The sequence below is a fragment of the Cydia pomonella genome, chromosome 24 (genome assembly GCF_033807575.1).
Source record: "Cydia pomonella isolate Wapato2018A chromosome 24, ilCydPomo1, whole genome shotgun sequence".
Lineage (NCBI taxonomy): Eukaryota > Metazoa > Arthropoda > Insecta > Lepidoptera > Tortricidae > Cydia > Cydia pomonella.
The window spans coordinates 11,335,370-11,359,636 of NC_084726.1; the positions used below are offsets into that span (position 1 = coordinate 11,335,370).

The window sequence follows — 24,267 nt, forward strand, 5'->3', positions numbered from 1 at the left end:
TTGAAATATTAAAATTATCGCAACCATTCTTTGGAAAATCATGTCAATGTACAAAGTAACAAGGGAAAGTAAGACTTCCTACAACAAGAACAACTTTTAATAACGCTTTCTCTGTCAATCTCATAGAGAGTTCCATAAGAGTCATACGACCATCTCGTTTCGTCCTAGTATTTAATTTAAGGTGTTATTCAATTCAATAAGAAACTAAACAAATTCAAGTTTTGTGTTCAATGCTCATTAAATTAAACACATTTTCAATGAATTACAGTTCTTTAAGGTATGTGTATGTAAAATGTAGTAATGTAAAAAGTTGGATAATTTCTGTTTTCGATTTAAGTACAAACCTAATGTGGCCATTTCCGCACGAATTAATTGTTATGCATAAAACATGTACATGTTTGAGAAAATCTTATACAGTATTACAGTAAATATGGCGCTGCCTATGAAGAAAATTTAATGGGGCATATTTATACTAAAACGTTGTACGATACACGTGCGAATAGGTAATTCGCAACTCGTATCGATACAAAACACTCCTTTCTTGTCGTATATTAATTTATCGCCACTCGTTTTGAATTTCCTATTTTTCGCACTTGTATAATGTACTACACACATAATGTACTATTAACGTAGTTCAATGTAGCCCTGACACTTATTTTTATACTTTGAAATTAATATTTCTGTCTACTTTTTTTTTATACTACGTCGGTGGCAAACAAGCATACGGCCCGCCTGATGGTAAGCAGTCTCCGTAGCCTATGTACGCCTGCAACTCCATAGGAGTTACATGCGCGTTGCGGACCCTAACACCCCTCCCCCCTCGTTGAGCTACATTAAGCTATAGGTAATTATTAACATAATGCATTAAAACGTGTGAAACTAGTGCGAGAACTCACTTGGAATAACCATTACTTGTATTATAACTAAATAATAATTTAGTTATGTATTGTTAGGACCCTTTTAGTAAGACTACTCCTCGCACTATTATAAAGACTCTGCACAGGTCAATATTTGTAAGTAACTTCACTGCAGTTTGCGTTTAGCTAAAATACAATAATTATCCTACCCATTATCGACTATGGTGATGTGTGCTATCCTGACTTAAATGAAGAGCTACTTGACAAGTTGGACCGTCTTCTTAATAATTGTATCCGCTTTATCTTCTGTCTCCGGAAATATGATCATGTGTCCTCGTTTCGTTCCCAGTTGGGCTGGCTCCCTATTCGTCAACGGCGTAATATTCGTATGCTCTGCACTCTCTATTCCATTCTCAATGATCCACACTCCCCTGAATACCTTAAGTACTTCTTTCACTTTTATGGTGCTTCTCGTGACCGTCAATTTCGCTCTACTGGCAATCTCTCTCTTTCTATCCCCACTCATAGAACAAGCTTCATGTCTAACTCTTACGCCATTCAGGCAGCACGTCTCTGGAACGGTCTTCCCTCTAACATTAGAAAAGCTCCCAACAAGTTTGCTTTCAAAAAATCTTTGCGTGATTTATTTGCTGGCAGTTTAAAAATCAATTAAGTATCAGTCTCACGAATCGGTTATGTATATTATGTATATATATGTATATATATATATATTTATTTATTTATGTAATGTATGTATGTGTCTTTATGTATTTAAGTAGTTTATAATAAATTTATGTGTATTAGGACTCTAATTCTTTCAATAACAATTTCTTTTAGTTTTAAACGCGCCGCCTACAATCTTTTCTGCTTTGCCCTAAGGTTGACTGGTAGAGAATGCCTCATGGCATTAAGTTCGCCTTTTGTACATTAAGTTTGTCTTTTGTGCAATAAAGTTTTAAATAAATAAATAAATAAATAATTAGTAAGGTCGAGGTGTTTTAATCTTATATAAGGAATAAACTAACTAACTGTTTTGGCTCAGTGATCCAAAAAGTATCTTGGCCTCCGAAACGAGAGCGTGCCACCTGTCCCGTTCCTGCGCAACTTCCTGCCAGTTACTGGCGCGAAGCTGAAAAACGTTTTCCACTAACAAAATCTTAACAAATCACTTTTATTTTGATCTCGATATTCTCGGTTTATAAGTTTCGCTTTTTCGAAAAAAACATTTTTTTTTCTGAAAAATTTGAAAAAAAAAAAGGAAAACCAACTTAGTTTTTTATTGTGTCAATAACATACTAATCAAAATCATGGAGAATGGAAAATATTTAGAAGTGGAATTTTTTTTTGGAAAATAGACGATCACGAGATTTACTTCCCTCTTAAATAAAAGTCAGAATAGCATTCGAAAATAATGTATCTTTCTTATCCAATGGCACTGTCTCACTCTTACGGTTTCGTTCCGATCCAAGCATTCGTCAATCTCACATTTCACGTACTACATTTATATTTTTTATTATTTCAGAAGACAGGCGAAATTGTCCTTAGTGGGCCAGAGGTATTTACAATGCAAAAGCTGTTTTTATTGAATTCCGTTTACTTTTATTATGGCACATTTGCCGAAATCGCAAAAACTAATTTGGATGTCCCAAAGAAATATGGTGCATCACATTAGTCGGACGGAATGTATGAAACAGCCAAAAAACTTTTCTCGACGGCATTGGTCCCATAATAAAAGCTGTTCAGTATGACCTATAAAGTCACTATTCTGAGTATGGCTGGAGATTAAAATTTCACCAGTATATAAGAAAATTAAGTCTTGCATCTATTAAACACTATTATGAAGATTATAAATTAAACATTGTTTTTAAAAATTACAGCTCCTTAATTACTATATAGCTTAATTACTATATATTATTACACAATATAGCTAGCTTATTGTAAATACCGTCAAATGAGGTAACTGGGAACAGTTGGGGTAAGAATAGACAAAGCTCGGATATCTTTTATTGGACAAGCAGTAAATTTCTACAACAAAATTCCTGATCATCAATTTAAAATTTGCCAAAATATAAATTCAAGAATATTTTCAAATATAAATTAATTGAAAAATCGTACTATAAAGTGTCGGATTATTTGGAAGATAAAAATTGGATAATTGTATCAGTCAACTAATTAAAAATATAATAATTTAAGGAAAAAATGTGCAATAATTTATGTACGGTTGAGGAAATTGATTCTTTAGCAATCTACGGTTCAAATAATTTTTGTTGTACATACTTATGCTAAGAGCTGTCCAATGTAAAGTGAACCGTAAACTGCTAAAGAATCAATTTCCTCGACTGTACATACGTTTATCTTTGTATGCCTACATGGCGAAATAAAATTGAAATATTCCCCAATTATTTGAACGTGGTTGACGGGAGTGTACTTAAAATTAAAAAAAAGGAGTGTACTTTGTGCAATTTTTGAATCATGATGTAGGGGACAATTATACAACTAGGTAGATTAGAACATACTCATAAAAACGTTGTCTATACTTACCCCATCTGTCCCCAGTTACCTCATTTGACGGTAAATAAAATAAACGCCAATAGGTAACTTTTATTTCCAGATTCAAATCAGTGGCGACAAAATTACTTTTGAATATTTTAATAAGAAACTTAGACAGGTCAGTGTTATATGTGTAATTAATTAATTAATATTTGGGGACAATCTTACACGAATCGACCTAGCCCCAAAGCAAAGCTTGTACTATGGGTACTAGGCGACGATATACACACGTATATATAGATAAATACATACTTATATATGTACATAGAAAACACCCATAACTCAGGAACAAATATCTGTGTTCATCACACAAATAAATGCCCTTATCGGGATTCGAACCCAGAACCATCGGCTTCATAGGCAGGGTCACTACCGACTAGGCCAGACTGGTCGTCAAACATTGCATTACTGTTCGTTTACTTATATTTTAGTATTGTATGTAGTACTCGATTTATACGATTAAAATAAATTCGTATTGATAATATATATTACAGTACATATGGGGCTACTTTATAGCACTAGTGCGAGAAGTAGCATATTACGTTACTGTGTCGAACATTTAAAGGGCCATATGTACTGTAAAACGTTGTACGATACATGTGCGAATAGGTAATTCGCAACTCGTGTCGATTTAAAACACTCCCTTCGGTCGTGTTTTAATTTATCGCCACTCGTTTCGAATTTCCTATTTTTCGCACTTGTATCGTAATGTACTATTTTAGATTGCATCTAAAAAGACGGTATGTACCTATATATAGTTCAAAAAAACTACGACAAATAGTACACTATTGTCGAGGTTCGGAAGTAGCTAATAGGGAATATTACGCGAAACTTTGCGTAGGGGGCGCCACTACCACAATCCATCACAATCTGAGGGTCTAACCGCGAAACAAGAAAATTGAAATTTTGTTATCTAAGCTCTCTATCATTCTTGCATATTCGAGCGATGAAGAGGCATATAACTAAATTTCGTTTTTCACGTTTCTAGGTAGGCCCTTTGTAAACAAATCGTATTGATGCATCAATGTCATATTTTATTATCTGTAAAATACTTGTCAAAAAACAGTTTAAGGCACTATGTAGAAGTTACTCTATGGTTTATGAAACGTGCTAGTGCTGCACTCTGGCGGCAAAACATTTCAGTAATACTCCCTATTGCTGGCTGAGGATTCGTTTTAAGCAGACGACCTTGGGAGTCCGTTTTATTGAATCTGAAGCCAGCAAGTATTAGCGTTCGACCCAAGTCATATCTATTGCTTTTCTCAAAAATGATGCAAGAAGTAGAAATAACATGGAAATATTTTACAGAAGCAACGTTCTTACGTATATATTTTCACAGAAAGAAGTAAAAACTATGAAAAGATTTGCTATCCCGCCTTTTTGTTTTTTTTTTTTAATAAAAGAAAACCAGCGTTTTTTTCTGCTGAAATCATCATGCCAACCTATTTGAGACAGCGAAATAGTGGCGGTACCAACATTATAATACCTACATAATAAGTACTGATCATCTATTTGGCTGTTTAATGGACCTATGCCTTCATTTGATATGACCATTTCAACTGGAATTTGTATACAACATTGCAGTCGAAATCGAAACTGCAATGTTTTTAACTTTTTAATTTTAGCCTGACTATAAACAACGCACTTCGTGACTTATTTTTAAACGGCAAAGTCGATTTTGTCGTCCGTTTTTGAGAAAATATTCTTAATTCAACGCTAATGAAAGTTTCTAAAAAACCTTTTCTATACCTTTAAGGAAAAGTACATTGTGAAAACACACAAACAGTAACAGTATTTAATTATTACACACACATAAAACCAAGTTGACTTCATAACATTTAAAATATATATTTTTTTAGTTGGATAGATTGCAGAAAAAGTTTAAAAAGGAAGTGAGTACCTACTAATTATATAAGGTTGCTATAATTTTAATAACATTAATTTCATCAGTATACAATTATTATAACTGAAGTAAAATTTATTTTGTGCTTACTATTGTCAAAGAGAATTTGAAATAGAGGTGGATTGTCAAGGAAAATTTTGTAGCCACTGCTGTCTTTCGACACATGATTAAACCTTTTAGAACGCCATTTGACTTTGATCCATATTCTTTCACTAATATCTGTCGTTTAATATCAAAAAGTGGCGCCATCTTACCGGGCATCGGCTAAAGGTTGTGGCGCCATCACTCGAAACGATGCCGTCATACCTTTGGCCTTTTATCCCCGGGTAATTTCCAACTTCTACAGAATACAGAATGGGTGGGACATGAGATGGGCACTTGTTCCCCGCCTTAAATACCATTAAGTCACTCTTGAGCACATTGTACTAGCCTGTGACAGGCCGTAGGATTTGCACTTCTCAATCAGTCCACGTAAACCACGTCAGCATAGCTAATGCTATTCTTCTGGATGGAAAGATCCATCCTGTTACCCCCTGCTGGGGTATAGGGTTCGAACTGTTTTCTTCCACTGTCTCCAGCAGCTTGGGTAACCTCCTCCCACCCCATCCCCAATACACCCAACTCTTGCTCCACGGAACAGCGCCGGTGTATCAGTTTTCTGGGCATCTTCCAGGTCAGGTCAGGGCCACTTTGGATAGGTGGGTGTCAGACTACTGCTATTATTATACTACTATTATAAATAGGATTATTATATAATTTCAGATTTCTGAAAAGGAAAAGGACGAAGCTTTAAAGGTAAATTAAATATAATAATATGCTAATATCCCCGAAATATAAACTTGCAATTCGGTGAAGATTCTTTTCGTTGTCTTGTTTCTGACCACTCTGTCACGATTGTATTTGTGTCTTCTATCAAATAAATATAAAAGATGAGTGCTATTGCATGTATGTCTAACTAAATGGGACAACAAACAAGACAAAGAAAATCATTATGACCCAATTTGCAAAAGATTCCCTCCGTCCACTTTCTTCTTATCGTGCTTTCTTTCAAAAGTACTTGTTCCATCTTAGCGTTGTCCCGGTTTTTTGCCAAGGGCCAAGGCTGAAGGGAGCCTGGGTTCTACTTGGCGACTACGAGTAAGCTCAAAAATAGCACACTAGTACGGCTACCAGTTGGACACTGACATACTCGCGTGTATTTCTCTGCATATCGCTCGTTCTCGCATATTAGTAAGACTTGGATGTATAGATATCGTTTATTTGGTGTACAATGAAACTGAACCTATAATACATCTTATTCTATAACAATCTTACACCAAAATGGATGCCGTTCAGCATATGCCGATAACTACGATCCTTAGCCATGGCGCTGGTTTTCAGGGCAACCAGAGAGAAAAACAAGATAATAAAACATAGCTAATCTAGAATGTGAGAGAAGTTGGTAAAGTAAAGTATAGAAAGTAAGTTACGCAGACGTCAGCGAATATGTCAGCTTGACACTGCTAAGGTAGGGGTTACGGAAGGTGGGGATAAGAAACGAAATCTCCATGTACCAAAAAGTGTCATCAAAAAACTTTAAATAGGTGGCGCTACAATACCTAGAGTACTTGAACAAAAAAATCAAATCATAGACAGCGCAATTCACTCCGTCAACAACGCCTAGGTTCTTAGCTACTCTGGAGAGATTTGGAACTATTATAATATAGCTGACAGCTGGACACTTTTGCAACAGTTATACCATAAGAGATGCCACTCCTCTTAATTCCACACTTCATAGTAGGGGTGGTAAGGCTATAGTTTTTACGAAAACGACTGCGGGGTAATTGAAACTGGTCGGGTTATCTTGCGATGATTTCTTTTCAAAAAGAAAATATATATATTAAATGACAAATTGACGAATCGTAGGTAGATAAGTTCTGAATATAGAGAAATAAGTACGAGTAAGCATAGCACTCCATACATCAGTTTTCTTATCAAAAGGCTTATTATTTTCGTAGTCGACCTCTAGCGTCAGGTAGCGGATTAATCAGTACTGCTACTAAGCGACTACAGCTACAAATAATAAGCGTTTTGGTAAGAAAACTGATGTCTGGAGTCAGTACTCTATGTTGCTTATTTCTCTATGGTTCTGAAGAACTCATCGGTACGAGTCGGGGTTTAACCTGTGACCTCGGATCGAAGGTACCTAATAAGGTACTGCTAGGAAATCGATGCTTATAGTAATAAAGTATTTTATTTATTACAGATGGTTTGTACACAATGTCTATTTTATTAATACTGAAGAAAACTAAGCATGGTTATAAAGATAATGGATTTTTTACACATTTCACTGAGCTAAAAGTTTTTTATATATAATTTCTAAAAGAAAATTGTTTTATTAACCTTTTTTAGCTGGCTTATTTAGCGTCCAAGGTAAGTAATTATTAAAAAAAATTGACTTTTGTCGGTTTCGAAAAATTTGACCGAGAGGTCTAATCTGTATCCAGTGTAATCTAGAAATGACAGTTTTGACAGCATGCTGTCAAAAGAGACATTTCTCGGTTATCACTCCTACCACAGAGAAATAAGAAGTAAGCATAGAGTGCTCACTCCATACATCAGTTTTGGTACCAAAACGCTTATTATTTTCGCAGTCGACATCTAGCATCGAGTAGCGGAATTATCAGTACAGCGGTACTGATGACACCCGAGACATCTAGTGTCAAGTAGCTACTTGCCGAAAATTGTATGTCTCAACAATTTACTACTAATATTACAAGCAGAAGGTGTTGAAAATAGAGTTCCGGTTAATCCGTTTATAATATTCGGCGAAAATTGTTGAGCATTCGACTTTTCGTTTGTCGCAACATCTATTGTCAAATAGCAGTACTGATAATTCCGCTACTCGATGCTAGATGTCGACTACGAAAATAATAAGCGTTTTGGTAAGAACAATGATGTATGGAGTAAGCATTATATTATTATGCTTACTTCTTATTTCTCTATGCTCCTACTTAAGGACATTTTTTTTTTTACTTCTCCCTCAGGAAGCTGCCAAAGAAGGCAAATTCAAAGAATCTTCGAATAATGTAAGAATGCATATATCCCTCTTATATATCTGTAAATATTGGTATCCATTATTTGAGAATATATAGAATACTTTACCTACAATGTACAATACAATACGATTGCCATAGACTAATTGAATCCTTAATTTGTAAAACTGTTTTTCAACACACTTCAGTTCATGTACAAATTATTTATGCCTCAAAGTACCTACGAACGAGGTACGGTCAACTCCAATAGTACATTACGATACAAGTGCGAAAAATAGGAATTACGATACAAACCAGAAATTATTTGGATTGAAATATAGAAGCTGAAACAGAAAATGTTAATTTTGCTTTTATTTCCATGAAAAAGCCGTCACATGGTGGACACAAACGGTCCAAGAAGCTGTGCGTCTTCACTCCCGACAGAGAATACTGTGTCGCGCAGATGAAGGGACTCTGAACGTGAGTTCCACTTGTCTTCTCAATACAGTACAACCTCGATAGCATGTATAGTACAATAGCACGTATAGTATAGTACAATCTCAATGGAAACGACAAATTGTTTGCGTTAACAAGTTTTGGTCCTATAGGATATCCATTTAGAGAGGTTCTTTTCTTATAGATTTTTGTTCACGTTAGGGAAGGGAATAGGGAAGAATAGCTTTGCGATCCTAACGCAATAACGGTATTTTTTTTATGTAATTCCATTTAGAGAGAAAACGGTTTCCACTAACTAAATCTTAACTAATCATTTTGATTTCGATGTCGATCGCTCCAGTATAATATATTCTAGGTTTAAAGGCTTCGCTTAAAAAATTTTTTTGCAAATTTGAAAAGAAAGAAAATGCTATGAACCTAGTTAGGGTTCCGTACCCAAATGGCAAAAACGGAACCCTTATGGATTCGTCGTCTGTCTGTCTGTCCGTATGTCACAGCCACTTTTTTCCGAAACTATAAGAACTATACGGTTGAAACTTGGTAAGTAGATCTATTCTGTGAAACGCATTAAGATTTTCACACAAAAATAGAAAAAAAAACCATAAATTTTGGGGGTTCCCCTCCCCATACTTGGAACTGAAACTCAGTTTTGTTTTTTCATCAAATCCATACGTGTGGGGTATCTATGGATAGGTCTTCAAAAATGATATTGAGGTTTCTAATATCATTTTTGCTAAACTGAATAGTTTGCGCGAGAGACACTTCCAAAGTGATAAAATGTTCTATTAAAACTAACTTACACATAAAACATGCAATTTTCCTCCACGACAGTCCTCACCGAGATACACAGTCCAATTCAGTTTACTTATTCTAATTGATATGAATATCTATTTTGTATTGGCACAAACTATTGTATTCGTCAGGTAATTGGCAAGTAGCTTATTCAGGACTTTACTTGGCCATTGTGGAACAGCCCTTTACTATATTTCATGTATTACAACGTTACTTATTTTGGAAAATAAAAACGAAATCATTTTATTATTTACTGTTTTTTTTTCAGATTCCAATTGTTTATAATCTCGGCTATATTTCGGCGATATTAATAAATATTTGTTGGCAATACAATTGAGTTTTTTATTATTCGTATAAATTATTTTACCTTCAATGAAGAATAGTCGATTGTTAACCAAGGGATGAAATGATGTCTGTCACCCGAGTTAAACACTCTACTTTTCATTTACAATACGAGAAAAGTATAATGCATGCGTTTAAAAAATATACGACTAAGTATAAACTTTTATAATAAAAGTTCAAATCGACTATTCTATCTCTTTTACAGTACCCTCAAAAACACTATAATAGTATTTTCCTACTCCTCTACTGTTATCTGCCATTTATACATTCATTAACACGGATATAAGAACATACATAAAAGGTTTCAAGAAAAGTCTATAGGTATTTTCTATTCCTCATAACAGCACTTGTGTTTTAAAATCGCTAGAACGTTACTGCGATTAATGGCTACCAACCTAACAAAATCAAAACGAATGCAGTTTCAAACTAAGTGCATTGCTGCCAACTTACAAAATGTTCATTTGGTTGCATAGTAGAAACAATTACTTCATAAGTCAGAAACACGCATGTGACACCCGTAATATAGCAACACCATACAACAACAACATAGACTACGAAGACCGCTTAGCGTTGCTTGTTAGTCTCCATAGACTACTGTAGCCAAAATCGAGAAAAAACTGTCCAAAAATTTAATTTAGCAAAGAGCAAGTACCAGGGCCTCATGAGTTACGAGAAGGTGTCGCCGACCGGCCGGGCCGCGGCGGGCCGGGCTCGGAACAAGGTATGCTCGAATATCTTTAGCTATATAAAGGGTGTCCCGGAAGTAAAGAGACAACTTTCAAAGTCTTACTGGCTGAAAATTTTATTAAAACAAAAGTAAAGTTTTGGTGTCATTGCTTCTATGGTTTCATTGTCTGTCATTTCAAACGGGAATTTCGTTATTGCTTATTCGTTTTTTTAAATTTAAGCATCGGAATATGAAGCACTTGCTAATAGGGTTTTTCACAATTGGCTTTATTTTACGAAACTCATATTAAAAAAGATATATTCAAACACTTTCTTCAAGGAAGTGCTAGACAAACTAGTATATATAGAATAAAAAGACATTATGAAGAAACGGTTGAGATTAGTTTTAAGAAGGTTCTGGGAAGAAATAGGACAATCACGCTACCTCGAATCATTAACCGAGTTAAATCGATTTTTAATAAGACTCCGTTAACGTCCGTCAGAATGGCAGCGGATAAATTAAAAGTATCAAAGCTGTCTGTCGCCAGAATGAAAAAGGAACGATCTAGGTTTCAAAACAGATATGAACCAAATTACTTCCAGACATATAAAGGACCAAGAGAAACGTGCAAAGAGAGAGACGAAAAGTTTATAAAAGTTAACTGGAAAAAGTACTCGGCGTTTATTGACGTTTGTTGAACCAATGTCCCGGCGAACCCCAATGATGTTCATGAAGGCAATATTTCCATACAACTATTCATTAATTTCCATTCAGTCATATAGATGTGACATAGAACCAAAAAATTGTATCAAAAGCCAATTTTTTGACAAAACATTTTGTATGGCCAAAGGCGTGGCTGCAAAATCGTGAAAAGCTGTAAGGTGACGGGCCGCGAACAATTTAAGAAAAAAATATTTTTAAGATGTTGTGGGCGCAAAAGCGATATCAATCTAATAATTTAATTAATTTTCTTGCAACTTACAACCAAAATTATAACTTTTATCGTACCTGATATTACATTTTATGGAAATAAATTTGTCTCTTTACTTCTGGGACATCCCATTACTTTTGCTTTGTTTACCTAAATTAAGATTTATTTTTGTTGGTCGTAGGAAAAGTATGCAACGTTGTATAAGTGGGTCAAAAAATCCTCGTGGCGTATTCCTTTACAATTGTATTGTAACTCACGCCACTCGCCTTTTTTGACCCTTCTTATACAACTGTTGCATAAAATACTATTTTGAGGGTACTGTAAAAGAGATACGGTCTAACTGTCAAGGTGGGGAATGTAAACGCTCGAAGTAGATTTTTGATAATATTTATATTATATTTTATACGTTCAGCTAGATTACATAAATATCGACTAACTCAGATGCTTGCTACTTTCAGAATGAAATCGCCTGCAGATCTTTATTCCGTCAGCAGGGCGATAGTTCTGAATTCAAATAATCATTGCCAGTTATCTATCACGAGACTGTGAAGGTTTCCAACCTTCACATATTTCATTTTAATTTCATTTATTCGTTGCAACCATGGTAGTAATAAGATGATAATATGATGATAAGATGATGATATGATGTAAGATGTTCTTTAAATAGAGTACAATCATGGACCCTACTAGGGCGTAGCAACATTTTTATGTCTAAGTACTTATTTCTAAGGCACAGTTCTTATAAAATAAATCTGTAAACAATAATGACAAATAGAATAATAGGTTATTAAAATCAAATACTTACAGCATTACAATAATTAAAATCACGTATTATCCATATAAGTAGTGTTATTATTATATCACTCTAACATTTATCATGTTCCATTTTTATTAACTACATAATTATGGTTATTATTAAGTATTTATTTATTCGATTTATTCATAAATTCTTGTAGATTGTATGGACGTTCAGTTAGAAGGTAACTCTTAAGCTTATTTACAAAATTATTATATTTGGTTTCATTTTTTATATACTGAGGGATGTGGTTATAAATTCGAATGGACATTGAGTAAGGGCCTTTACTACTGAACATTTGGAGGTTGGCTGGAATTGCTTGCACAAGTTTATTCCGATTACGCAAGTTATGTAGTTGTGGCTTGGGGTTTTGGATTTTAAATAAGTCTTCGTATTTTCGCACAAATTTACAAGTTTCCAAGATGTATAAGGATGTGATGTGAGTATATATCTCGCCTCCTCGGGTGATAAGTGGCAAACATCATCACAAAACTACACCCTACCCTCGTATAACCTGGTAATGATAGTCATATAGTATGTAATAAGAAATTCTATTAACAATTTAGGTAAAAGTATCGTTATTTTTGGAGTGGGGAGTTAAATATCAAAATGGAATTTGTATCACAAATCCATTTTATATCAAGTTTTAATTGCTCATCGCAATATACGAATAAAACGTACTGGGCAAGTACAATGCTCTTGTGCAGAAACGTATCATTTTCTGCTGAGTTTTTAGAATATCAAAGACCCACTTTCAGAGTATGAGAAAAAGTGATTTTAGCGCCTTTCCATTTTAGGGCGACTGAAAATATAGAAAGCAAGTCCTCATCCACATATTTATCTATAGAATAGATATTTTTCTTGAACAAGCAAACAAACAGACATTTATTCAGGCCACAGGGGCACTTTTACATGTAAAATTTGTACAATCATAAACATAACAAAATACAATTACAAATATGGAATCAATTAAATATTAGATACCTTATTAGAGATGTATACAGTCCCTAAATGTCGAGTTACACAAAAAAATATAATAAAAAAATACAAACAACAAATATTAAAATTCTTCAAAGATGTAAGTCTCCAAGTGTCAGAGATGAAATATAATAAAATAAAAAAATAATTAAAATATTCTTGGAGCCGCGAACCACGTTTGACGTTGTTGCCTCGTACGAATTTACAAGTACGACATAGAGGCAATATGTCGAACGTGGACCGTCTATGAAAGCACACAAGATAAGGTTAGGGTCGGCAACGCGCATGTAACTCCTCTGGAGTTGCAGGCGTACATAGGCTACGGAGACTGCTTACCATCAGGCGGAACGTATGCTTGTTTGCCACCGACGTAGTATAAAAAGGTGCAGTACTCGTAGGTACAGCCAGCAGAGTTTTTGAAAAATTGTAACGCTTTTTTGGTGCGTTGTCCTATCCACAACTCTGGCTGTATTTTACGTGCTGCGTGTCCAATGAGTGTTTACAAAACCCATGCTGTAAAATATACATAAATATCTTTGTCTCTTTTTATTTTTTTTCCTCAAGGGATTCCCCGCTACTTTACTTATAATAACCTCAACCAGATTTCCTTGAGTTCTTATGGCCTGTTGCTTCGTTAAGACGAACGTGTGATATTTCCGATCAAATACAGGTAAGATTGTATTATTATTTTTTAGCCATAATAACATGTAATATGACTTGATAAAGTTTCAGTTATTTACTAAACGCCACTTGTATCATCCCACTAACCCGGGATTAACCGGTTAAGCCGTTAACCAAGTGTCAAATTTTACTGGTAACCATGGTAATTCCGGTTTTAACCGGTTAACCACGTGTCAACCATTGTTCAATGGTGCAAGTGGCGCTAAGTGGTATTGTCAGCCAACGCGGTTTGTTAAGGTAACATTCGGATGGCAACTGCAGCTGCATTACTGTTGCGTCCTTGGTGCGGACGCTCTGTATCTGTCATTTTCCTTGATATTCTTCTTTCTTATATCATTTGGTAATTTAAAACAATTACACCGTTACATAGTACAATAAATGCGCCAAACTGGAGTAACCAGTTTGTTCGCGCGCCGCGCTAAATGTTTACATCGTTAGTAGAAAAAAAGCAAAGCATTTATAATTTATATAAGTACATATGTATATATTAATATTAATATTGCTATTTTGTTACATGTCTGACATTTATCGTTAACTAATCTTTTTTAGGTAAGTACCTATCTTTCCAACATCTTGATTTTTAATTTTCTTTTAAAATACGGAAGGTGGAGGCAAGGAACGAAATCTTCATGTACCAAAAGTGTCATCAAAAAACTTTAAATAGGTGGCGCTACAATACCTAGAGTACTTGAACAAAAAAATCAAATCATAGACAGCGCAATTCACTCCGGCAATAACGCCTAGGTTCTTAGCTACTCTAGCGCTACGCTGGAGAGATTTGGAACTATTATTTATCGCTGACAGCTGGTCACTTTTGCAACAGTTCTACCATAAGAGATGTCACTCCTCTTAATTCCACACTCCATATTTTAAAAGTTGCTTTTGTACTCGTAATACTTTCAGTTACAAACAGAAATTGTATGTTTATTATAAATTCTTTCCCCATAATTATTATAACTTTGTGGTTCGAGATATTGTGGTCGCCTGTCAGCTTTTAATGACCTATTGTTTAGCCGTCTAGGTATTTTATGGTTGTTGCCATATTGATCCACCGCCATAAGATACCTAAACTTTTCTTGTACTGGGAGAACCCCACACTTTCCATATAGCTGATCGTAGCTGTCTTTACACTTATTCTTTTCTTTTTTACATACAAGCATATGTGACGATCCACGGTAAAAGGTACCTTATGGCGGTTGGCGCTTACGTTGCATAGCATGGCATTAGTATTGGAGCGTCGTAAATAACAGCGTAAGCGCCAACCGCCATAAGGTACCTTTTACCGTGGATCGTCACATATAAAATGAGGGATCGAACGTCATAATCGCGGCAGTAATGCGGCGGCGAATTTTATCAAGAAAATTGACAGTAAAAAGTAGTAGTAGTCGTCAATGTTGCCATCCGAATATCTCCATTAAAATAACCAATTTCACTATTTAGATCACCTAAAAGTTAAATAAATGAAACTACGAATATATCTCTTAGTCTTGTTTCGGCATTATGCCTCGGCTTACTCGGTAACCTAATTCCAAACATTGACTCATCACATGCACTTAGTTTTTAACTGCCTTCCGACCAAGATGGGAAAAACTCCTATTATGGCTAGTTCTGTTTTTCTCACAATGTTTTCCTTAACCGATTGGTAAATATATATAAATTATAAAACAACGTTGTTTAAATATGACGTAAAAACTAAGGATCGGACGCGTGACTACCAAATTAAAATGGAGCTGCAGCGGTATCATGGTCGCATTTTTATCACCTGTCATGCCATGCATCACTTTCGCACTTACATACTTGTTAGAACGTGACAGGTATGGTGACAAATGATAAAGAGCCCACCATATTAGCCCTGCTGGGCGGGACATGTTGCCAGGCAGAGTGATGGCAGGTGGGCCAAAAGTCGACATTCGGAAGATTGCGGGTCACTTCTGAGGTTCTAGTATAAATGTATTCGATAGCGAAACGTGGTAGTCTCATTTTGTATGGGATTTTAAGTTTCCAAAACGTCCCGCTTGGCGCGCTGTTTCTAAATCCCATACAAAATGATACTTAATGCAAACGCGTACCTACGTCACGTCACGCTATCGAAAAAATGTACACTAGGGGTTCTGGATGAGATTGGCTTAGGACCGGGATAAATGGCGTACTAGAAGATAGGCCTATAATCAACAGTGGGCGATAAAAGGCTAATATGATGATCATGATAAATAAATAAATAATAATAATAATAATAATAATAATAAAAGGCGTAGGGATGTGACGACCCCATCGCCCGCTGGTTTTACCAGTGCAATCAGTCAACGCAGGGCAGCTTGTGGCGAGCTGTTGGGGAGTAGCGACCTCACGTACCCGAGTGCTCCTGGGGAGTTCTGTTAGCCGCAAGGAGGGTGGGTGGGACAGGATTCTCTGCCTCTGGCTTGCCTTAGCCGGCCGGCCAAAGTGGAGTCGTTAGAGCTATAAGCTCCAGGGGTGGAAGTGAAAAATTGCATAAGACGCGAGTTGGCACAGTGGCTGCTCGCAGCCACTGGGTAGAAAGCGGCGTACACCTCTCGACACCCCTGAGCCCTCACACCGGTGTTGCCCTTGAGCCATCCTAGATGTCGCTTTTTGTGGGGGCCCATCTTGTGGGGGCGAGTCACCGTCTGCCGGAAATAAAATTGAATACCCTTTTATTAGGCAGGCGTCCGGTTTTTTATCCCATAGCCCAGTATTTAGTCCATCGCTTTCACTCAATAGCCCAGTTCATTTTAGATTCCATCAACCCTCAAATAGTCCTTACACCCTGGCGGGTGCTGCCTCTGCGTGCGTCCTATGACACGGGCAAGGGCAGCATCCGCTAGGTGTACTCCTTACATTTCATTAAAGTGTCAAAAGGGCCTCTACGTGTTGGCTTCGGCTCCGCGCACGCCTCCCAAAGGTCCGGAGCACCATTGTTCCGTGATTTGGCCCTCGCCTCTGCGCTTGCCTTCACCGGCCGGCCAGAGTGGAGTCGCAAGAGCGGGACCTATGCTCCAGGTTGGAAGTGTAAAATGTCATAACGCCGGCGGCCTGCTGAACGGATTACCGGGATCTGGCTGCCGCAGACTCACCTCTCGACAACCTCACAGCCGCTCCAAAGTGTTGCCCTATTGTCGCACTGTGCGTGCGGCCGTTGTGGGGCCCACTCAATGAGTTGGCGAGTCACCACCTGTCTTAAACAATTCCGAGACTGATTGTCACGGCAGGTGTCCGTTAGTCTCCTCCCATAGCCCATTATCCAGTCCATCCAACTTTCAAATCAATAGCCTTATGACCTTAGATCCCATCGCAGCACAAAAGTGCTGCACTGCAATAGTCTTTGCACCTGGCGGGGACCATCTCCGGATGTATCATGTTGTGCGCTCGGGGATGGTATCCGCCACGTGTATCCCTTGCTTTTAGATTAATTTGTCTTAAAGGGCCTCTGCGCTGTTGGCTTCGGCCCCACGCATGCCTCCCAAAGGTCCGGGACCCCATGGTCCCGAGATATGGTAAGACAGACAAATAATAATAATAATTCAGCCTATATACGTCCCACTGCTGGGCACAGGCCTCCTCTCATGTGCAAGAGGGCTCGGGCTATAGTCCCCACGCTAGCCCAATGCGGATTGGGGACTTCACATACACCTTTGAATTTCTTCGCAGATGTGTGCAGGTTTCCTCACGATGTTTTCCTTCACTGAAAAGCTAGTGGTAAATATCAAATGACATTTCGTACATAAGTTCCGAAAAACTCATTGGTACGAGCCAGGATTTGAACCCACGACCTCCGGATTGAAAGTCGGACGTCATATCCACTCGGCTACCACCGCTTCGCTTAAATAAATAATAATAATAAATAAATAAAATAAAGTAAGGCTCAATAAGGCTTGTGTTGTGGGTAATTAGACAACGATATATATAATATATAAATACTTAAATACATAGAAAACACCCATGACTCAGGAACAAATATTCATGCTCATCACACAAATAAATGCCCTTACCAGGATTTGAACCCGGGACCATCAGCTTCATAGGCAGGGTCACTACCCACTAGGGCCTAGTGACTAGGCCATACCGGTCGTCAAAATGATGATGATGATGATAAACTAACATATACCTACTAATACCAATAAATACCTACTTTTCCTGCAATAATTGTATAGCTATCAGTTATCCCTTAAACGGTTGGATTGAATTGTTAGTTTCCTGTATTTTCCTGTGACTGTAATATACTATTTATAACAGACACTGTTTTAATTAAAAATGTATATTTTATGCGGAAGATATTCATTTGATGATCTCACAAAAGCTGCAATGTTAACATTAGGTTAAGTTTATAATTATATTGTCAATAACTCTGATTATTGGTTGGTCGCTTATCTATCGTATTAGGTTAGGTTAGGTTAGGTTAGGTTAGATAGATTTAAGTTTTATTAATAAATTAAAAAAATTAAAAAAATTCTCATGCTATGAAAGAAAATTGTCGTTATAAAAAGTGTGAGAAAATGATGCTTTCCTGCACTAGATATTTTACTTTCCCAGTACGTTTTTATTCGTTTATATTACGATAAGCAGTTAAAATTTGATATTAAATGGATTTGTTGTACAATTTCCATTCTAATGTTAAAGTCCCCATTTCATAAATCACGATACCTTTACATAAATTGTTAATTTAAAGTAATTAGTGAGACTAGGCGTCTTTGACCAACTATATCCACTCACATGATTCCAGCAACTAAGGTTTCAACATTTCGCACCTCTAAAATGATCGTTGCAACTCGAGTTGCGAACGGAGTGTATGCGGTTTTTTATTTCTTATCTGTGAAGGGCTGCACAGATATGGTGTAAACATTTATTAAAATACAGAATACCAACGTGACAATATTTAAAAAATGTTTCAACCACATAGACATAACCACAGTATTTTTTATCTATGTTACTTTGCAAGTTGTTCGGGAAAGTGCGAGTGTTAAAAGTTGCTGCGTGTTTTAAAATGCCGTAAGTATTCAAATTTACATATTTCTGTTAGTATTATATATTAAATTACTCCGCGTTTATTGGTCTAATAGATTAAAACTATATTTTAGACCTACTTAATATTGATGACCATAAAATCTCACTTCAAACCAATAACTCTGTAGATTTTTGACGTGTTTCCTATTTTAATGCCCTAGATTTCTATGATTACCAAATATATCTTGAGTAACCTATAGTCATTAAATAGTTCGATTATTAAATTACATGAATAAACAATAAAATGCATTAAATCACTGTGTATTATCCAGGATTAGCGAAAAAACCATGTGACGGAAAATTGTAAGTACAAACACAGCAACTGTGGTTGCTTAAAGCATTTTTGCACATCGTAAGGCATGTGGTACACTAGACGTTGCATACGCGTTTTGGGGTGTTTGTTACTACTTACTTATAATTTCTATTTACTAATATTTCTTATATATATTACCCGGATCCTGGGGTAGCTTGCCGTTTTTCGTCTGGCAGTGAATTTGTTAAAAGTTCCTATTTCTGTTGAACATCTGCACCGCGCGACTGTTGTGCTCCGCCCTAAATAGGTAGCCATCTTTGTTTTTGACATGGCGCAGATCAGTTTGCCGGCCGCCGTGTTGTTTATTTACGTTTGTAATCAGTATAATTTCATGTGTTAATAGTTACTATTTGCTTATTGTGCTTAATTTGTTGTGAAGTGTATGTTATGGTGCATATATTATACGTGTTAGTGTAGTTATAAGTTAGTTCGGTTGTTGGTGATCGGCCGCTTTAAAAACACCAAAGTTTAGTAGGTATGTAAATACTCTTTTGTCATTTTAAGTTATAAAGCCACTATCATTGTCATAATTACATAAATTATGTATTTTATTTCAAGGTAATTAGTGTCTTAAACGGTTATTTACTATATTTTTGTACTTCAGTCTCTAAATTAGCCACAAAAAAATCACGAATATAGCACATAGTTACACGCCAGGTGGAGCAATTCGAAAGTTCCTTATCAGAATTTGAATCAGTTTTACTCTGCAATTTTATAGGTGAGCTATCAAGGTGTTTAGTATCAATTAAAAGCTTATTAAGCCTTCTTTAAATTGAATTTAAAAAAAAGATATGTTATCGATTTAGATTTTTTATTAAAAATAGTTTTCTACTATAACTCGGAAATTATTCCTTTGGGTAAACTTCGTGAATTTTTAATAATTATTTTTATTATAACAGCAAATAGCTAATGTAAGAAAATATTTTATTTGTTTCTTTACCATTATAAAACCGAAAGAATCATTCCAATTGCTTAAGCAGAAGCAAAGTTATCGATTTTTGAAGATATCACGACACTGTGCCATCGTATCTGCGAAATGGCAGAGCAATTCAGGGCACCTTTCGTTAAAATCGGAATCATGTGAGTGGCTAAGGGCGAGCAGTACGCTTGCACCTCCTGTACGAATCCCTTAAGGGATTACGATATGTGACAGTCATTCGAAGTAAAAGGTATCACATTGTCGCATGCCCTAAGGACGCTCTAACAAGTTATTCTTATGAAGATACAAGCATATTTCGTCCTTATGGTAAGCGACAAAGTGGTATATAGCGAGATAGATTGGCTGCCATCTATAGACAACTTTGGGTACACATCAATAGTTATTTTACAAGGCGACAAAGTTGTTGTTTGACCGCTCGTGCTAATATTGTTACGTGAGCAAGCGAAAGATTCGAAAATTGAACTACGGTCGTAGCGAGTAAAACACAGACATTTTCACCACACCAACGCTAGGAAAATACTAACTATGAAATACCAAAAAAATCATACCAAATCAAATCCAAATGAACATAATAAATAATGTATCATTCAAAATCATTATTTACAATTCTACCAACTAACATAAGGAAACAACTCAAAATTTGCATCTGATTACTTTGCCCGACATGTGGATAAAATGCAACATTCTCATTCGTTTTTGAACAATCAAGGCTGCTTTTACCAGTTAGTGTGGTGAAAATTATTTTTATCACAGTCATATCAAGAACATTTTATATATATATATTTTTTCAAAATAACGGAGTCATGAGGGTTGACCAGGGGTTGACGAGGTATTCAGTTGACAGAACCCCTAGATAATACTATTTTTGTATTAAATATTACCTGTTACCTAAACTTTGAAATTTTAGTTTCACAGCTAAGTTGACTGAGACGTTAATTCTGACGTATTTTTCCTTTACAACTCGTAAGCTGAGTTGATTTATCAATTTTATCATTTATCGTATTTGAATTACCAGTTTAATTACATTGTTATGCGCTTCTGAATGATGCAAAACAGACAATATTTTACCTAGCAGCCGTATAATAAAAAGTTATGTTATTGATGTATTATGTATAGTCAAAATCAAAAGTAGTGAAAAAAACTACTAAATCATACTTACTTTTTACTTAATCATATATACTATATCAATCTTACTTACTATTGCAAATTCTTGAAAACTTTTTTAATGCAAATTCTTAGAAAGTTTAATTACTCCATTCCAAGTGAAAAAGTTGTAATTTTCAATATATTTTTCCTTTTTTACAGTTGTCATCATGAAATATTTAATTCTTCTTCTACCATTGGTTTATGCCCGTATAAACCACGATGGCATCACAATCAGTATTGAACCTGGACCCACTGAAGCAAACACCACTATTAGATATGAAGGAAACGATTTAAAGATATTAACAGATAAAGATAAAACAGCTTTTAATCTCACTCAAGAGGCCATTGAAAAAGCTGTCCAAGTCTACTCTGGTGAAAAAGCAACTGATGTATTCATCAAAAGCCCAACACCATGGAATGATCTTTATAAAACTTATAAATGGAGAGAAGTGAAAAGAGAATTCAAAATTAAAGATATAAGACTGATAAATATTACGCACGAAGAACGTAATATGTCTATTAAAGACTTTAGAAACGATGGAAATGAGACTAAGGTTATAAAAGGAGAGGTGCGAGATGCGTACGATTCATTTATCTCTAGACATTATTGGAGTGGTAATATAAAAGTGAATGCCAGTCTTATATACAATCTGACACGACCTTATGATCCTCCGTTGCTTTACGCATATTCGTCAGATGTCGGACAATTTTTCCTTGAAAGCGGACTCAATTCAATAACTATTACTAAAACCAGAGCTAAGTTTACTTTAGAACCGAATCAAACAGCAAAATTCTATGTCAAAGCCAATCAAGTCACAGTCAGAGTTATGGTTGAATACGAAACCAATTTAATAGGAGACGTGGTTGTGAATTATGAGAATAAACATGAAGGTCATCATTTCTGGGCGTACGATATAAATGAAGTATTATCCGCGTCTAATATGACGAGCACTGTGCGAACTAACGAATATGTTGAGGTTTACTATTTACAAGATTTTAAAACACAAATTGTTGATGGTTCTACTGAAAATGACATTCAATTCACTAATGGTTTTGTTAATAAATAGTCATTGAAATATTGAATTACCTTTATCTTCGTTTTTTTTTAACTTTATTTATTTATTTGATTATTAGGATTACCAACAGAAGATACAATTCACATACTATATAACACATATAATTTACATACTAAAAGAGCATTTATAATTGATCCCCCACTTAAAGGCAATCACAGCATGCATTACTTAAGTTAAGATTGAGAATAAGAGTTTAATATAAATTTGAATAAGTACAAATGATACTAATTAAAAAAACACCTACTTAATACTAACAATAAAATTTCCACACAAAAGTAACTAAGTTAGCCGAGCTAGCTGAGGTTGTTAACAGGTAATAATTTTTTTTATTTATTTATTTAGAACACAAACAGTCACACATACAAATGGATTTGAAGTACAATGTAGAGTACTTAACATACTTAAGAATCATAGACCTGGAGGTTCATTATTAAGTACATAATGTTAACATACATACTAACAGCATAAAGAAAATGAAATCATGAGCCATACTTAAATTCTATTTACTAGTCTTCAGAGGAGAAAAAAAATACAATAAGTAGTAATACAGTAAGCAGGTTTGACATTACTGTCTGTTTCATTAATTATAGGATGTTTTTAATTACTTTATTGCACGACATGAAATTGTACAAATGGCGGACTAAATGCCTTAAAGTATTCTCTACCAATCAACCATTGGGTCAAACAAACTTGTAGTTAGTGCAGGATTGTAGACAACGAGAGGAAATATCAAACACAAATCAAGTTATTCTAAACAATATAACAATTTATACATTTACACATATAAGAATAATAGCAATATATACCTATATATACATAACATACATACATATATAAAAATAAATATATTATGCACGCCAAGATATCATATCCATTTTCCTACACATATGTACCTAATAAAATTGTATGATTACGATTATTGTACAAACAATAGCAAAAAGCTCAGCCTACGTAGCCAACATGTCAATCGTTAATGCTCCGTATCGTAGCGTATTAATCTCTCTATCACTCTTCTATATTAGTGCGACAGTGACATTTGCGTTTCGTTCGCTACGGAGCGTAGACGACTGGCATGTTAGCTATATACCCACTCCGAACAGGGAGCTTACCGCGAAAACCGAAATTCGCAAATTGCGGGGATCTTTCTCTTTTACTCTTACTAAGACGTAATTAGAGTGACAGAGAAAAATGCCCGCAATTGACGAACTTCGATTTTCCCGGTAGGAGCCCAGGTACTACGTGTATTTATATGATTCGACCTAAAAATACACTAATAAGGTAAAGTGTTAGAGGAAAACGAGAAACTTACATATTATAAAGGTATTATGTGTCATATAAACGACGATACGTATATTGTAATAGTACACATAAAAAGGGACCTTATGGCGTCAAAATTCAAAATTCAAAATTCAAAATTTTATTCTGCAAGTAGGCCTCAAGGGCTCTTTTACAAGTCAATACAACATTTACAGTAACATCATATAGTGACATGAAAAATACATAACAACATTTTATAAATACAACAGCCAATACCTGGGTAAACATTACATTATAATAATCTTAAAATAAATAATTACTACAATACAATAGAGATGTATAGTCTCTATGGTTAAAAACACATTAAATCTGGAGATGTAAAAGGTCCCCAATGTCAGAGTACTAATATTAATAAAATTTGGAGGTGTAAAGTCTCTCCAAGTGTCAAAATAAAATTTATACTAAATAAATAAACCGCGTCTGGACTGTTAAACTAGCAGTCTCATAAACTAATGCTACATTCTGTACATAACTAGTATGTACCAAGTC

General features: G+C 35.4%; 1 protein-coding gene and 1 long non-coding RNA gene across 2 annotated transcripts in view; both read left to right on the forward strand.

The window, feature by feature from the left end:
* LOC133530911 (uncharacterized) overlaps positions 1-9,905 on the forward strand; it is a 61,193-nt gene extending 51,288 nt beyond the window's left edge. Inside the window, exons 17-21 of the mRNA XM_061868988.1 lie at positions 6,073-6,105; positions 7,702-7,722; positions 8,337-8,378; positions 8,713-8,804; positions 9,841-9,905. Coding sequence (XP_061724972.1) covers positions 6,073-6,105; positions 7,702-7,722; positions 8,337-8,378; positions 8,713-8,802 — 186 coding nt within the window. The 3' untranslated portion in view covers positions 8,803-8,804; positions 9,841-9,905. The remainder of the gene's footprint in view (positions 1-6,072; positions 6,106-7,701; positions 7,723-8,336; positions 8,379-8,712; positions 8,805-9,840) is intronic.
* A 3,767-nt stretch (positions 9,906-13,672) lies between these two features.
* LOC133530934 (uncharacterized) lies at positions 13,673-22,477 on the forward strand. Its single transcript, XR_009801411.1, has 2 exons — positions 13,673-13,956; positions 21,545-22,477. It is a non-coding gene; the product is annotated as an uncharacterized LOC133530934 (long non-coding RNA).
* Positions 22,478-24,267: the final 1,790 nt, after the last annotated feature.